General features: G+C 50.3%; 1 protein-coding gene across 1 annotated transcript; it reads right to left on the reverse strand.

Moving 5' to 3' along the window:
- Positions 1–1,620: 1,620 nt before the first annotated feature.
- Ethe1 (ETHE1 persulfide dioxygenase) lies at positions 1,621–17,484 on the reverse strand. Its single transcript, XM_059280214.1, has 7 exons — positions 17,404–17,484; positions 16,842–16,986; positions 16,336–16,484; positions 4,287–4,416; positions 2,827–2,916; positions 2,330–2,446; positions 1,621–1,816 (listed from the first exon to the last, which is right to left on the reverse strand). The coding sequence occupies exons 1-7, from the start codon at positions 17,482–17,484 to the stop codon at positions 1,764–1,766; spliced, it is 765 nt and encodes a 254-aa protein (XP_059136197.1). The 3' UTR covers positions 1,621–1,763.

Below are 17,484 nucleotides of genomic sequence, written 5' to 3' on the forward strand. Positions count from 1 at the left end.
CCCAGCGCCCAGACCTCCCACTCAGCCTCCCGCCCCCCCATTCCTGTGCCCCTGGAGGGCCGGGCGTCTTAGCCACCCGTGTATAGCAGCCTCCCTAAGGCCAAGACCCAGGAAATCCTCAAAGGAAGATAGGAATGAAGGTGGGGCCCTCCCCTCTAATAAGCCCTTTGGAAGGGCCCCTACCGGTTTAGGGAGCTGGACAAGGGGAGGGGGTATCCCGAGCTGAGTCAGCGATCTGCCCAGGGACAAACTGTGCCCCACAAGCACTCAGTTTACTATGGGGCGGAGAGCAGAGGTTAAAGGTCACAGCCAGACCCTTTCCTCTCTGCAGAAACAGGAAAATGTGTGGCATGCAAAACCCGATTGTCAGATGTCAGGAGCTGTGCAAAATATTTGACTCACCTAAGCGTCATACAACAGCCCATAGAAGAAGAAATGGACTGTCTCCATTTTACAGCTGTGGGAAACTGAGGCTGAGGGAAACAAAGGCACCCAGGCACTACAAACATTCTAAATGATTTTTACATTTTATTTATTATCGTTGTGTAGGTGATAGTACAGGCACACAAATACCCCCCTCATGTACATGGAGGTCAAAGGATAACATTGGGAAGCTGTTTCCTCCCAACCATGGGATTCGGGCATGGGACTCAGGTCATCAGGTTTGAAAGAGCCACCACACTCGATGGCCCACAAATGTTACTCTCAAAATCTGGGTTCATAACTATTAGGTAAACTGTCACTCCAAGCCAGCACCTAAGAGATCATTCCAGATGATGGGGACAATAACAGTGACAGGGACGGGAAGTTGGTCATGTAGGCAGAGTGCCAGGTGTCACATGTCTGGATTTATCAGTTCATTGAAACATCCCATTGTTATTATTTCCATTCTACAGACCAGGAAGCCGAGGGGTGGAGAGGACCTTACTTGGGTCTGGGACTCCCAGGAGAGACTCACACAGAATTATGTGCTGTGATGCAAGGCCATGAGACTACCTCCTCTACCTCAGTGTGTGCACCTCTCTCTGATCTTCCAGGGCTCCCTAGACCTCCATCCATCCCCACCCCCATCGCCCTGACTGCTGCTGTCTCCTCCTCTTTCATTTTATTTGTGTGGGTGGCCAGCCTACATGTGTGTCTGGTGCCCACAGAGGCCAGATCCTCTGGAGCTGGAGCTACAGATGATTGTGGGCTGCCATGTGGGTGCTGGATGGAACCCAGGTCCTCTGGAAGAGCAGCCAGTGCTCTTAACCACTGAGTCATCTTTCCAGCCCTCCTCCCCTTTCTTTCTTTCTGTCTTTCTTTCTTTCTTTTTTTTTTTTAACATTAGGATCTTCCATAGCCCAGCTGGTCTCCAATTCACTGTGTGATTGAGAATAACCTTGAACTTCTGACCCTCCTGCCTCTGGCTCCCAAGTGACGAGATTACAGGTCTGCACCTGTGATGCCTGGTTAATGCGGTACTGGGGGTGAAACACAGGACTTCATACATGCTAAGCAAGTCTTCTACCAATGGTGCCACATCCCAGCCTACCCTTGGCTTTTGGAGGGACCAGAACTGAGTCTTCACATTCATCTGGAAACATAGTTCCTTCCCCAAGAAAACAAGCAGAACTCAGATTCGTGGTAAAAACAAAGTAAAGTGTATTTAAGAATCTGAAGTAGCTGATCGGAGTAGGGTAGGAGAGGAGAGGGGCTCTGGGGTGACGCCCCTCCCCTCACCCCACCTAGTGCAACAGATGTGAGCAGCTGGCTGGCACAAGTCAGGAAGGTGGGGTCTGGACCCCACAGCGCATGTTTGCCGGAACAGCAAAGTCTGAAAAGAAACCTCAAATGATTCTGAGGATCAGGAATGACTCATGTCTCACAGAGGCCCAGAAATGCTCAGGGCTCTTTCGAGGGACTAGGGATCTAGTCCTGAATCATCCTCCTCAGACCCCGGCCCTCCTCCCTCAGACTCGGAATTCCAGACCTCAGTCCTCCTCCCTCAGACCCAGGGGTCCAGGCCCAGCCCTCCTCTTCAGACCCAGGGATCCTGACCCCAGCCCTCCTCTTCAGACCCAGGGATCCAGACCCAGCCCTCCTCCCTCAGACCCAGGGATCTAGACCCCAGCCCTCCTCCCTCAGACCCAGGGATCCAGACCCAGCCCTCCTCCCTCAGACCCAGGGATCCAGGCCCCAGCTCTCCTCTCAGATCCAGGGGTCCAGACCCCAGCCCTCCTCTTCCAGGGATCCAGGCCTCAGCTCTCCTCTCAGATCAAGGAGTTCCGGACCCTTCTCCCTCAGATTCACACCCCGACCACTCTTTCCTCAGACCCTGGGTGCTCACCTATCTGCTGCGGCTTGGGCAAGTTCAGGTTGTCCATAACCTTGATAAACTCCTCACAGCTGAGGGTGAGCCGTGGGTTCAGAGTCCTTTCCTCCTCCACAGTAGAAACCGTGAGCCCTATCGGCAAAGGGGAGGGGAAGAAAAGTAACCAGGGGACCACGGCTTTGGGCAGCTCAGAACTACATTTCCCAGGAGGCCTTGCGGGTGCCTCCCTAGCCTGGGACTGAATTGGCTCTTCCCTGAATGGTCTTGAGACGCCGTCCCGCCTCTCTTTGGGCACTATGGGAAATGTAGTTCCCACAGTTCCCTGCGCTCTAGGAGGACGTGCCAGGAAAACCTATGCCCTGCAGATGTATCTTACTGTTTCTACATCCACACAGCACGCCCAAGCACATAATCTTTTTAGCCACAGGAATTTCTGGGTTCTGTAGCCTCCCGTGGCTCTCGAGGACAGCAAGCAGAGGGTATTCCCTGGGTGTTAAGTGACAGGCCCTCACCGCGGTAATCGTGAGCCGGGTAGATTAGACAGTTGCCTGGAAGTGTGAAGATCTTTTCGTGCACAGAGTGGTACAGAGTCCTAGCGCAGCCTGAGGAAAGAAAACTGAGAGGTCAGAGAGTCAAAGGGGCAAGGGGAGCCCCTGATCCCCATCTTCCAGAGAAGGACGGGAAGATGGAGGCCCTAGAGTTAAACCCCATCCCTGTCTCCTGCCAAGAACGCCCAGGTATCTGGAGACATAGAAGGAAGGGCATACTAGGGGTTGGAACAGCATAAATGAAGAACGGAGGAACAGTGAGAAATTCATCGGGATAATGTGTGATTCGGTCAGGTCGGGCTGGGAGCCTCAAGAACCAGGAGTTGTGACATCTTCCCTGGGGAGGTGAAGGAAGGGTTCTGGGCCAGGAAGGTGGACTAAAGGTAAGACTCGAGACACGGGGACAAGGGGAAGACTGACTCTGGGATTCTGATAAGGAGTTCTGAGTCCTGGAGCTGGAGAGATGCTGCGTGGGAAAAAGTGCTGGCTCTGCAAACACAGGGACTGAGTTCAATCCCCAGCACCCAAAGCAGGGTGTGGCCTTCGCTCCCGTCACCCCAGCACTGTAGGCAGCAGAGGCAGGAGACCACTGAGGCTTCCTGGCTGCCAGCCCAGGTCCTCAAGGAGACAAGGTGAGGCGTCTAGAGTAGGCACCCCCCAGCCACACACAGGTGCACATACAACTCACACAGATACACAAAGAATTCCTGAGTCCTCTCTTCGGGGGAATAGACAAAAGGGAGATTAGGAGTCACCTGTCAATCTAACTGCTCCCTAAAGCTAAACCCCAAAAGTTACACTGCCCCCTAACGATTAAACAACGTACAGTAACAAGCTTGGTGTGTGTGTGTGTGCATGTTCTATGTTACCACAATGACCCTACACTCTTTTTTTTCTTTTCTTTTTAATTTTACGTGCATTAGTGTTTTGCCATGGGTGTCAGGTCCCCCTGGAACTGGAGCTTCAGACAGCTGTGAGTTGCCATGTGGGTGCTGGGAATTGAACCCAGCTCCTCTGGAAGTGCTGGGATTAGAGGTATGGTTCAGCTATTCCCAGTTGATGAAGTATGAGGATTGAAGCCTGGGCTTCGTGTGTCTACCCACTGAGTGGCACTGCCCCAGCTACACATTCATTCATTCATTTATTCATTCTTGTAGCTGTTTTTTTGTTTGTTTGTTTGTTTGTTTTTGTTTTTTTTTTTTGAGGCAGGGTCTCTCTACAGAGCCCTGGCTGTCCTGGAACTCACTACATAGACCAGCTGGCCTCGAACACGCAAAGGTCCTATTCTTTTTTGTGTTGTTGTTTTTGGGGGTTTTTTTTGTTTTGTTTTATTTTTGTTTTTGCTTTTTTTTTTGGTCTTATTCTTAAGATTCTCACACACATCATCCCACTGAAATCTTGGGCTGGAGAAATGAGCAGGTCACCTTGTTGGAAGTCTGTCCGTCCACACCCGCGGATCAGCAGGGCATCTCCAGTGAAGGCCATGCTCTGGTCATTCAGGACAAAGGTGACACAGCCTGGTGTGTGGCCAGGGCTGGCCCGAGTCTCCAAGGCCTGGCAGGGATGCAGCGCACAGAGACAGTCAGCACCAAGAGTCACAGGTCCCCCAAAGCCCCACCCACCCGAGGGAAACAATGGACGAAGGAATAGAACAACCATTTGGTTTAAAGTTAATCTGAAGGCTGAACATGGTGGTAAATACATCAGACAGAGGCACTCGGGAGGCAGAGGCAGGAAGAACTGAAGTTCAAAGCCAGCCTGAACCATGACAAGCCCCTGTCCTGGGAGAGGGGTCAATTTGAACCCTCCCTCCCTCCCTCCCTCCCTCCTTCCTCTTTCTTTGACAGAATCTCCCACATCTAGAGTGGACTCAAGCTTGCTATGAAATCAATGATGACCTTGAACTTCCGATCTTCCTGGCCCCGCCTCTGGCTTGCTCCAACAGGCTTGGTTTATACCGTGTTGGGAATGGAATCCAGGGCTTTGTGCATACCTGCCAAGTGTTTTGACAGCTAACCCAGCCACATCCCCAGCCCAGACTGAAGTTCTGAAGAGCAAAAATACCACAGATGGGTTCCCAAGATAGCCAGAGAGCCGGAGACATGCGTTTGTAACAGACTTATACCAGAGAGGTCATGCACTCGATACAAAGAGAGTTTGCATCTCAATAATAAAATAGAAAAAGAAGCACCAGGCTGGGGTTATAGCTCAGCAGGCTGTGCACACACAGAAAACAAAGACTAAATCAAAGACTAAAATTAGCAGAAAACAAAGACTAAATTAGCATTGAGAGTCATACTGTTGGGCTGTTGAGGGGGCTCTGTGGGTAAAGGTGCTTGCTGCCAAGCCTGAGGACCTGAGTTCTATCCCCAGGACCACATGATGGTAGGAGAGAACTGACTCCCTCAAATTATCCTCTGATCTCTACAAGTATGCCACAGTATGTGCACACATAGGCAAAAAAATACAACAAAAAAATTAAGTGCTGTTGTTGGAAAGAAACTTAACGGTATTTCAAAAATGCTTAATGATACAAAAAAAAGTTTAATATCTGTGCAAAAGATGGGCTATAAAGCAACTTCTACAAAGAGATCCTTGTACTAAGTTCAGTAGCACATGCCTGCAATCCAAGTACTAGGGAAGCTGAGGCAGAAGGATCAGGAGCTTGAAACTAGTCTAAGCTGCAAAGCTCTACGTTCCCTGAGCTCAGAGGGAGACCCTGCCTCAAAGAAAAAAGTGGTGTTCTTGGTAAGATAAAAAAAGTTACTAACTAAATATATACTTTATTCTTTTTTGTTTTTGTTAGTGTTTTGAGACAAGATCTTCCTAGGTAGCCCTAGGTGGCCCTGAGCAAAGAATGGGATGGGGTAGGAGTCTGTGGGGAGCAGTGGGGGGCAGAGCTGCGGTGCTCACAGGGAAAAATGTTCTTGTAGCGGTTCTTGCTCTTGTTCTCCGGTCACTGGCCTTCCAGGAGCTGGTGCAAGTTTTTTACCTCCTGCTTTTGCAGACTCTGAAATGTGAGAGAATTGAGCCCTCGCTCAATTCATGGATCTTCCTGCCTCAGCCTCCCAAGTGTTGGAATTACAGGCATGTGCCACCCTTTTCTCTGTAGTGGGAAGAGACACTTCTTTTGGCTAATGGTTCCCAAGGGTCTCAGCCCGGTGGCAAAAGCCTGGTAGAGTCGTGGCAGCTGGAGCATGTAGCAGAGACTCCTAGTACCAGGATGGACCACTAGGCCCTGACTCTCTCTTCCTGGCTGTCCAGTGCAGACTCCCTGTCATGATACCCTGTCCCAGCACAGATTCACAGCCAGCTCTTCGTAGATTGGAATTTGGAAACACTGAACCAGAACAAAACTTTCTTCTTTTTAAAAACATTTAAAATTGCATTTTATTTACTGTGTGTGTGTGTGTGTGTGTGTGTGTGTGTGCGTCTGTGTGTGTGTGTACCCGTGTGCCATGGCTTGTGACTGTTGGACAGATGACAACCCACTGGAGCTGGTTCTCTGTCTCCACCATGTGGGTCCCAGGGTTAAACTTTTGTCATCAGGCTGAGCAGCAAGCATCTCGTACCCGCTGAGCCACCGACCCAGCCCACCTCTATTCTTTGTTTGTGGCGGGAGCCAGAGAAAAGGATCAACGGATAAAAGCACACACCACTCTTGCACAGGACTAGAGTTCTATTCCGAGCACCCGGGTCAAGCGCCTGTAACATCGTGTTACAACCACTTGTAACTCAAGTTCCACATCTAACACCCTCTTCTGGCCTCTAAGGGTACCTGATTCACATACATGATAACACACACACACACACACACACACACACACACACACACACTCACAATTAAAAATGAATCTTTTTTTAAGATGACATTTATCATAGGCATTTATTTTGTAACAGTGACAGAAAACTAACAGCCAAAGAAATCAATATGGAAGCACACTGTGCTAAAACTTGGAAAACAAGCCCACCATGGTGGCACAGGCATACAAACCCAGCATTGAGGAGGAGCAGGCGTTCAAGATCCCCTCTACTGCTGTGGGATGTTCTGTATGCTGTGAATATGTGTTGCTCTGATTGGTTGGTAAATAAAATGCTGATTGGCCAGTAGCCAGGCAGGAAGTATAGGTGACATAAGCAGGCAAGGAGAATTCTGGGAAGAGGAAGGCTGAGTCAGGAGACACCAACTGTCCTGGAAGCAGCATGTAATGGCACACAGGTAAAGCCACGGAACACATGGTGACATATAGATGAACAGAAATGGGCTGAGTTTAAATGTAAGAGCTAATCAGTGGTAGGACTGAGCTAATAGCCAAGCAGTTTTAATTAATATTAGCCTCTGTGTATTTATTTGGGTCTGAGTGGCTGCGGGACTGGCGGGTGAGAGAGATTTGTCCTGACCGCGAGCTGGGCAGGACTGGAGAAACTTCCAGCTACAGTCTACTGTACTGGATTTGGGGCCAGCCGGAGCTAATGAGCTTTGTCTCAGAATAAAACAAGATAAAATAACGTCTGAAAATTTAAAAAAAAAAATCTACAAATGAGGGCCAGCAAGATGGTTCAGGGTATAAAGGGTCTTGCTGCTATGCCTGATGACCTGAGTTTGATCCCTGAGACCCAAAAGGTGGAACTACAGCATATGCATGCCACCACCCACCTCTTCTAGAAACCAGGTGGGCTTCAGGGCTGCTGGCTTCCAGTGAATAACACCCATGTGAGCTGTTGTGTCAAAATTATGCTAGGCTCATAAAAGGCATTTGGAGGCTTTTTTTCTGTCTCCAGGCACTGAAATGCTTTGAATAGTTCTGGCATGATTGTTTCCAGTAAGCATGCATTGACTCTCTCATGTGACTTGCAAGGTTTAGTTTCTATTCATTCATTTTTCGCAACTATTTCTGTACAGGTAGATGGGTGCTGAGAATCGAATGCAGAGCCTTGAGTATGCTAGGCAGGGGCTCTACCACTGAGCCACACCTCCAGCCTCTCACTGGGAGATTCTAGGAAGGGGCTCTACCACTGAGCCACACCCCAGCCCCTCACTGGGGGATTCTAGGCAGGGGCTCTACCACTGAGTCATGCCCACAGCCCCTCACTGGGGGATTCTAGGCAGGGGCTCTACCACTGAGCCATGCCCACAGCCCCTCACTGGGGGATTCTAGGCAGGGGCTCTACCACTGAGCCACACCCCTAGCCCCTCACTGGGGGATTCTAGGCAGGGGCTCTACCACTGAGCCACACCCCAGCCCCTTACTGGGGGATTCTAGGCAGGGGCTCTACCACTGAGACACGCCCCCAGCCCCTCACTGGGGGATTCTAGGCAGGGGCTCTATCACTGAGCCACACCCCAGCCCCTCACTGGGGGATTCTAGGCAGGGGCTCTACCACTGAGCCACACCCCCAGCACCTCACTGGGGGATTCTACACCCCAGCCCCTCACTGGGGGATTCTAGGCAGGGGCTCTACCACTAAGCTATATCCTCAGCCCTCTTTTTTTACATATATAAAGATTTATTTATTATGTATACAGTGATCTGCCTGTGTGTATGCCTGCCCACCAAAATAGGACACCAGATCTCATTACAGATGGCTGTGAGCCACCATGTGGTTGCTAGGAATTGAATTCAGGTTCTCTGGAAGAGTAACCAGGGCTCTTAACCTCTGAGCCATCTCTCCATCCCACTCAGCCCTCTTTTTAACTTATTTGTTTAGTTTTCTTTTTACAGGGTCTCATGCAGCCAAGTAGCCTCAAAATTATTCAGTAGCCCAGGCAGGCCTTCAGTTTGCAATCTTCTGCAGAACAACTGGGACCACAGGCCTCTCACATCTTCTGAGATGCTCCCACAGCCATCATGACAAACATTCCCGTCACTTCCCAAGGTTTCTTTGTACCCCTTTCAAATACACCCTTCCTCCACCCTGTCCCCAGCTGAGCCTTGGCCTGCTTCCTGTTACCACAGATGACTTTGTCACTCATCTATTCTAGAATTCTATGTAAATAGATCAAAATAGTTATAAACAAAACCAAATTTTTGGAAGCAGATAGCCTAGCTCTTAATCTCAAATCTACCAGCTTTTTGGGCCTATCTGCTCATTTGCAAAATATAGATATTGTCCCCAGCCCCTTGGGATGCTATAAAGGTTAAACTGTTTCATGTATATAAAGTACTTATAAAAATCCTCAGTACACAGTTGGTGCCTTACAGTAAAAACAAGAATAAGAGGTTGGAGAGACGGCTCAGAGGTTAAGAGCAAGCACTGTTCTCGCAGAGGACCCTGATTCAGTGTCCAACACCCACAATGTGGCTGACAACCATCTGTTAACTCCAGGCATACATACACACAGGAAAAACACTCCTACATAATTTTTGTTGTTGTTTTGTTTTGCTTTGCTTTTCGAGACAAGGTTTCTCTGTGTAGCCCTGGCTATCCTGGAACTCACTGTAGACCAGGCTGGCCTCAAACTCAGAGATCCACCTGACTCTGCCTCCCGAGTGCTGGGAGTGACCCACCAAAATAAATATTTTTTTTTAATTTTACTGATTTAATAAATATATCTGCCCAGCAAAATAAACGTATATTTTTTTTTAATTTTTAAAATAATAATAAGACACTGGGCATAGTGGTGTGACGCTGTCATCTCAGAACTCCAAAGCAGGAGGGTTACAAACTCAAGGCTTCCGTGGATTGATGAGTGAGTTCGAGGCCAGCCTGAACAACTCAATGAGATTCTGTCTCAAAATAAAAAGTAGGGGATGGAGACGGCTCAGTGGTTATTAACACTGGATGCTCTTGCAGAGGACCCAGGTTCGATTTCCAGAACTCACATGGCGCCTTTCAATCATACATTTCAGGGAAACTGGCCCCTTTGAACACTAGGCACTCATGTGGAGCTCATATACACATGGAAGCAAAACACTCATATACATTTAAAAAAGGAACAAACAAACAAACACAAAACAAATGAACAAAAAAAAATCCATGTCATTTAAAAATATAACAATAAAGCTGGGGACCTAGCTCCGTGGTAGAGCACTTGTCTACCTTGACTGAGACCCTAGTTCAGTCCCCATTACTGGAAAAAAGTTGTAGGCGGGGTTAACCTACAGAAGACGGCCTCCACTGTTTGCTAACTGATGAATCCCCTCAGCTGCGGGATATTCCGGAAGAGTCTTGCCGGCCTAGCAACAGCTGGCCGGGGCCGTCCTGACCATCCATCCATCAACAATGCCTCTTTCTTTCCAGGACGCATAAAACACAGGATATCATCTCCATCCAGGGCCTCTCCCAGGCTCCCGGGCGGCCTCGCAGTTCACACACCCTGCACTGCCCCCTGGCGGTCAGCAAGCTGCAGGCACCAGATTCTCCGGCTCCTTCCGCCTTCTCAAGTCCTAAGTGGTGTTGGCGCCCCCTGCTGTTCGTACGCCCTCAAATCTCATTTTTCCACTGCTGCCAAATGGCTCTGCGTCTCCACCATTTCCTTTATTTTGTGAAAGAAAAGGTGTTTGAGATGGCTCAGTGGTTAAGAGCTCTCGCATAGGACTAAGTTCGGTTCCCAGCACCCACATGAAGGCTTACACCCGTCCTTAACTTCAGTTCTAGAGAATCCCGTGTCTTCTTCCGGCCGCAGGCACCAGGACTGCATACCCATGTATTTACATATAGGCAGGCAAAACACGCAGAAACATAAAATAAAAATACTAAATCTTTAAATAAAGAATGAGGAGGCTGGCAAGATGGCTCAGCAGGAAAAGGTGCTGACAAGACTTACAACCTGAGTTCAATCCCCACTATCTACACTGTGAAAGAAAAAAAAAAAAAAACCTGAGTACCAAAAGATGTGTCCTCTGACATGAACCCTGCACATACACACAATAAATCATGTACTTTTTAATTAAAAAGGGTTAATGATAACAAAAAAAAGAGGACTAAGGATGTATAGCTCAGAGGTACAATGCTTGCCTAGGGGCTGGGGTGTGGCTCAGTGGTAGAGCCCCTTCCTAGAATCCCCCAGTAAGGGGCTGGGGTGTGGCTCAGTGGTAGAGGCCCAGCCTAGAATCCCCCAGTGAGGGGCTGGGGATGTGGCTCAGTGGTAGAGCCCCTGCCTAGAATCCCCCAGTGAGGGGCTGGGGATGTGGCTCAGTGGTAGAGCCCCTGCCTAGAATCCCCCAGTGAGGGGCTGGGGGTGTGGCTCAGTGGTAGGGAGTGTGCCTAGCATGTTCATGGTCCTGGGTTTCATCCCCAGCACCATAAGAGAAAAATGGCATCCGGCAATTTCACTAAGGTTAAAGGTATGTTCTCTCTGTGACTCAGCAAGGCAATTCCTTGGAACTGAGGGCAACTTCCACCAAGGGACTTGTACAAACAAGAACATCAACACCACCACCCACTACAGTAGTGAAAACCATGGATAACCATGCAGAGAGCATGAATAAGCAAACTGTGGGATCCACATCAGGGGTTGGCAAACTAGGGGGGACCAAATTTGACCTACCCCCTCCCCTTTAAGCACTATCATCTTGGCTGGAACAGAGCAAGTGTGTGCACTCAAGCAAGCCTGTGCATGCATGGGATCCCAGCAAGGTGGAGCGGAATGCAGAAAGATTACATCAGGAGTTCAAGGTCCACCTCAGCAATATAAAAACAAGTCCAAAGCCAGACTGCACTTTGTGAGACCCTGTTAGCGGAAGTGGGGGAGGGTGGATTTTAGCCAAGTATGGGAGCACAGGCCTAGGAGTCCGTGACAAGAAGATCTCTGTGAGTTCCAAGGCCACTAGAGTCACACCAGAGGCAGGGCATTCTAAAACTCAAATTTTAGGAGCCATAACTGAAGCTCTTGAGCTCACAGCCATACTTCTGCTTCTCTGTTTGTGCCAATCATGGCTTTCACATGCCACAAGAGGAGAGCCAAGTCTCGGGAACACATTCCCTGTGGCCTGTGAAGATTAGATTTACTATCTAAGCATCCACAGGGAAAGTTGACCAGCCCTGACTACAGAACCATGAGAAATAAAGAATTTAAACTCATAAGGCAGAAGAAGGGGGACTCTCTGTGAGTCTGAGGCTAGCCTAGACTAAATGATGAGTTCCAGGTTGACCAGTGCTACATAGTGAGACCCTGTCTCAAACCATCAACAAAAATGACAGTTGCGGACATCAAGTGGAAAGAACAGAGACCACGGCCCACACACTCTGTGTACTTCTTATCTTTCTTTTGTTTGGAGAAAGGGATTCACTCTGTAGCCCAGGCTGGTCACAAGATTAAGACCTTCCTGCATCTCCTGAGCTAGGATTAGAGCATTGCATCACCCGGCTTGTAAATCTCCCAAAGTTGAACGCCAAGTGAAACTATCTGTGATTGTGTAAGTCAGGATGGTCCCTGGGCAGACAGATCGGTGGCCAGGAAGAGCAGAGAGGCCTGTGGGGTGATGAGGATGTTCTGGGTAGAGATATGGGAGGAAGGGACCCTAGAGTAAACATGTAAAAACACAAGCGATTTATTGAAGTACAGTGTGTGCACTCTTTACCTCATTTTATGTATAGCACAACTTTTTGTTTTGTTTTAGAGTTTGCAACAAAGTCTCATGTCCTACTTTTAATGTTTTGTTTTTTTGGGTTTTTTTGTTTGTTTGTTTGGTTGGGTTTTTTTTTGGTTTTTCAAGACAGGGTTTCTCTGTATAGCTTTGTGCCTTTCCTGGAACTCACTCTGTAGATCAGGCTGGCCTCAAACTCACAGAGATCCGCCTGCCTCTGCCTCCCGAGTGCTGGGATTAAAGGCGAGCACCACCACCGCCCGGCTACTTTTAATGTTTTTATTTACATTTTATTTATTATAATTGTGAAGGGGTGTGAACGCATGGCCCAACTGTGGAGGTGGAAGGATAGTTTGTGCGTGTGGAGCTCCAGGTTGGCCCTGAGCTCATTATATAGCCAAGGATGACCCAGAAATCCTGATCATCCTGCCTCCGCCTCCCAAGTGCTGGGACCACAGGCTTGTGCCACTACTCCCAACTATAATTCCACTTTTAAAGGGGACAGAAAACATAACGGTCAGGAAAAACAGACCCATATAAGATGTGTAAAGAATTTACACAAAGTGAGACCCACACTACCTAACACAGACAATGGCAGGTGTTGACACAGCTGTGGAGTACCCAGAACCTTCACACCATGCTAACAGGACCGCAACCGGCTCCCACACAAAACAGCACAAGAACGTTCACAGTATCACTACCAACAACGGTCCCAAAGTAGAATACCCATCGCCTGATGAATGAATAAGTAAAATACAGTAGGTCCATCATCCATCAGACTGTTGTTCAAAAATAAAGAGAAATGAAGTACCAATGGGGGCCTGAACATGGATGAACCCTGGCAACACACTAAAAAGAGAAGCCAGCCTGAAAGACCACAAGCTGTGTGCTCCTGTCTCTATGCGATGCACAGACAGACAGAAAATCTGGACAGACAGAAAGGATAGTAAAAGAGAATAAAAGCAACTTAACGCCCAAACATAATGGCATATATACCTGAAGTCGCAGGTACTCGGGAGGCTGGGCAGGAGAATCAGAAGTTCAAAACCAACTTGGGAAAGTTACTAAGACCTTCTCTCAAAATAAAAAGGGTTGGGGGTGTGGCTCAGTGGTAGAGCCCCTGCCTAGAATCCCCCAGTGAGGGGCTGGGGTGTGGCTCAGTGGTAGAGCCCCTGCCTAGAATCCCCCTGTGAGGGGCTGGAGAGTGGCTCAGTGGTAGAGCCCCTGCCTAGAATCCCCCAGTGAGGGGCTGGGGGTGTGGCTCAGTGGTAGAGCCCCTGCCTAGAATCCCCCAGTGAGGGGCTGGGGGTGTGGCTCAGTGGTAGAGCCCTGCCTAGAATCCCCCAGTGAGGGGCTGGGGTGTGGTTCAGTGATAAAGCCCCTGCCTAGAATCCCCCAGTGAGGGGCCTGGGTGGGGCTCAGTGGTAGAGCCCCTGCCTAGAATCCCCCAGTGAGGGGCCTGGGTGGGGCTCAGTGGTAGAGCCCCTGCCTAGAATCCCCCAGTGAGGGGCTGGAGTGTGGCTCAGTGGTAGAGCCTCTGCCTAGAATCCCCAAGTGAGGGGCTGGGGTGTGGCTCAGTGGTAGAGCCCCTGCCTAGAATCCCCCAGTGAGGGGCTGGGGTGTGGCTCAGTGGTAGAGCCCCTGCCTAGAATCCCCCAGTGAGGGGCTGGGGTGTGGCTCAGTGGTAGAGCCCCTGCCTAGAATTCCCCAGTGAGGGACTGGGGTGTGGCTCAGTGGTAGAGCCTCTGCCTAGAACCTCCCAGTGAGGGGCTGGGGGTGTGGCTCAGTGGTAGAGCCCCTGCCTAGAATCCCCCAGTGAGGGGCTGGGGTGTGGCTCAGTGGTAGAGGCCCTGCCTAGAATCCCCCAGTGAGGGGCTGGGGGTGTGGTTCAGTGGTAGAGCCCCTGCCTAGAATTCCCCAGTCAGGGGCTGGGGTATAGGATGAATCAGATCCTAGGTTTTATTCGTAGTACTGGGAAATGTTTCCTAAAGGCTGGGTGTTGTGGTACAAGCAACCCTAACAATTGAAGGGTTGAGGCAGAGAATTGTGGAGTTCAAGGCCAGCCTGGGCTACATAGCACTATATAAAAAGAAGGAAAGAAAAAGAAAGAGATTTCTCCAAGGCTGGGAGGGAGAAGCGGGAGGCTTCGGGTGACACCTCGTCAGGAGTAATGAAAACATCCTGAAATGGTGTGCGGAGTTGAACACAGCATTTTATGAATGCACTACCAGTCACTGACTTACAGCCTTCCGGTGAGTGAATCATATGGTATTTGGATTATATCAATAAAATGCAGTAAAGGAAAGACAAACAGACACAGCTAAGCCCTTCTGTACTCGATCACTGAAGGTATCTCTGTCTGAATATTGGGATTAAAAGTGTGTTCACCAATTCCAGCTTTTTTTTTTTTTTTTTTTTTTTTTTTTTTTTTTTTTTTTGTACAGGGTCACACGTAGCCCTGATTGGCCTCAAACTTGATATGTAGCTGAGGGTGACCTTGCACTCCTAATTTTCCTCTCTCCACCTCCCAAGCACTAGGTTTACAGGTGTGTGCTCATCACACCCATTTCAAGGCTCCTCTGTTGTCATTTTTAAGATTTTATTTTATTCTCACTGTGTGACCCTGGCTGTCCCGGAACTCTCTAAGTAGATCAGGCTAGTCTCGAACTCACAGAGACCCAGCCTCTCAGCCTCTGCCTCCCAAGTGTTGGGGTTAAAGGCATGTGCCACTATGACTGGCTTGTTTTTAAGATTTTAAGCAGTCATTTTATTTATGTGTATGTCTGTGTATCTAGACAAGTGCATGTGTGTGCCAACAGATGCCAGACAAGGCTGCCGGGTCCTCCTGGAGTCGACAGGAGAGTCAATCGTGACCCAATTTGGGTCCTCTGGAGGAGCAACAAGTGCTCTTAACTACGAAGCCATCTACCTAGCCCCTAAGGGCTCCTGTTGACACAGCCCTGGTCCTTCTAACCCTTCTACACTCCTCTCCAGCCCAGAAACACTTGTTACTCTCTAACTAGTAGGGCTGTCACAAATGAACTATGCATCTTTCCAAATACAGGGGTGAAACCGAAGTCTCTCACGGCAGCTACACCCTCTCCCCACAACACACAGCCCTCACGTCCGCTAACCGCCTCCAAATGAACTGTACCCATTCCACAAGACCATCAACCCAGAGGCCGGACCTCACACTCTCACAAGACACTCTGTTCCCTACGTCAGCCAAACTACATCTGTGGCAATTCTAACCACCTGTTTCCTCCCTCTGGGTACAACCCCCACCCAGTCCACTGTGCCCTGGGTTGCAAAGCTGGCTGGAAACCTGCTGATTAAGCTTGTAGCAGAGAGAGAGAGAGAGAGAGAAGAGAGGAGACAGACAGACAGACAGACAGACAGGCACAGAGAGACAGAGAGAGACAGAGACACAGAGAGAGACAGAGAGACACAGAGAGAGGAAGAACTGTCAGCCCTCTCCTGGGTGAGGCAATAGGGTTGTGGCTAGGGTGAGGCTTCAGGGCCAACATTTAAGGAAGAACCCACTAATACGTGGTTGACCCCAAATTTATACCACCATGCCAGTAAGTGCCACCTTAAGTGGTAGCCCCGGGTACCTCACTAGACCCAACCTAGACCTATTGCTGGACAACAGGATGCTCCTTCTTCAATGCCAAACCCCAATCAGCTTTTATGGAAATAGCCAGGCCAAAAAACCTGCCCCCAAGGCCGCAGGAAACTTGCATCGATGTTGACTTAGGAGGATTGGCCAGGCACACCTGCCTCCAGCCCCAGTGCCCCACCTGGGTTTATGGTACTTTCCACAGAGAACAGAGCCGGGGCATCAGAGCCTACATCCACTGACCCTTCTTGCCCCGGGCCCAGCAGCCCATCTCCCACCCCTCCCACGTGCACCCTCTTCTCTAAGACCCAACATCCAACTCACAAAGCGTCCGAAGCGGATGGAATCACCTTCGTCGATGTGCAGATCAGCCTGGGCCCCGCTGAGGCGGGAGATGACAGATTGGCAGCCGGGGAGTAGGGACCGGAGTACCCCTGAGCCTGTGATGTGGTCGGCATGGCAGTGGGTATTCACTAGGAGAGAAGAAGGCAGAGAAAACTCAGTGTTTCCAGCCATCCAGCCCTCAGACCCAAGGAGGCAGACCCTCGTCAGCCTCCCACAGACCCAGAATCCAGGCCCCAGCCTCCCTCAATCGGATACCGTGGTCCAGACCTCAACCCTCCTCCCTCAGACCTAGGGGTCCAGGCCCCCCACCTCTTCCTTCAGATCCTGGGGTCTAGGCCCCTGCACTCCTCCCTCATCCAGGGAGACTCAGGGGTCCAGGCCACAGCCATCCTCCCCTGGACTAGGGGCCCAGGTCCCTGTTTTCCTAGGCGCATTTTCTCCGTGGCCCCGCCTCTCTCCCGCCCAAATTAGGTCCGCAGACTAACCAGCGTAGAGCAGCTTCAGGCCCAACTCCTTCACCAGATGAGCATCCCGCTGCGCCGTCTCCAGAACTGGGTCGATCAGAAGGGCCTCTCGAGACTCCCGGTCACCCAACAGGTAGGTGTAGGTACAGCTCTTGGGCTCAAACATCTTGGAGGGGTGGGGCACCGGGAGAGAGTTCCTGGACCTGACTCCCATGCCTGGGGACCCAAGGATCCAGGGCTCCCTCCCCTCCATCATCTTCTAGAATGAGCAACCCCACCCCTCTTTGCCCAGGGGTCAGGAGTCAGGGGGTCTCCACCGGAACCAAGGAATTCCATCTTCCAACACGTCCCTAATCAAAGACACCACCCCCCTCCGCCGGCAATGGGCCCCAGACCCTCGGCCCCAAGCCCGGGGTCTCCCTGACCACCTCCTTGAAGGGATCGGGAGCCCTTTTATTTGCAACAGCCAGGAGTGAAGGACTCCCCGCCCCAACCCCTCTCCATCTCCTTTAAAGGACAGAGGGGTCCCACCCCACCGGCCGCCCCGGACCCGGGGTCCGCTCGGCCATCCGCCTCGCCGCACCTGCCGCAGGAGGACCGGGGCCCTGGATGAGCTTTGCTGGCTCAGCCGTCGCACGGCGACCCTGAGGGCCGCGCTCGCCAT

This window comes from Peromyscus eremicus, chromosome 1 (assembly GCF_949786415.1).
Source record: "Peromyscus eremicus chromosome 1, PerEre_H2_v1, whole genome shotgun sequence".
Classification (NCBI taxonomy): domain Eukaryota; kingdom Metazoa; phylum Chordata; class Mammalia; order Rodentia; family Cricetidae; genus Peromyscus; species Peromyscus eremicus.

Coding starts and splice junctions, on each gene's coding strand:
- Ethe1 (XM_059280214.1), bottom strand. CDS start 17,484: ATGGCGAGCGCGGCCCTCAGGGTCGCCGTGCGACGGCTGAGCCAGCAA. Junction 16,987..17,403: donor CCCCGGTCCTCCTGCGGCAG/GTGCGGCGAGGC, acceptor CACCCCTCCAAG/ATGTTTGAGCCCAAGAGCTG. Junction 4,417..16,335: donor CCATCCGCTTCGGACGCTTT/GTGAGTTGGATG, acceptor CATCCCTGCCAG/GCCTTGGAGACTCGGGCCAG.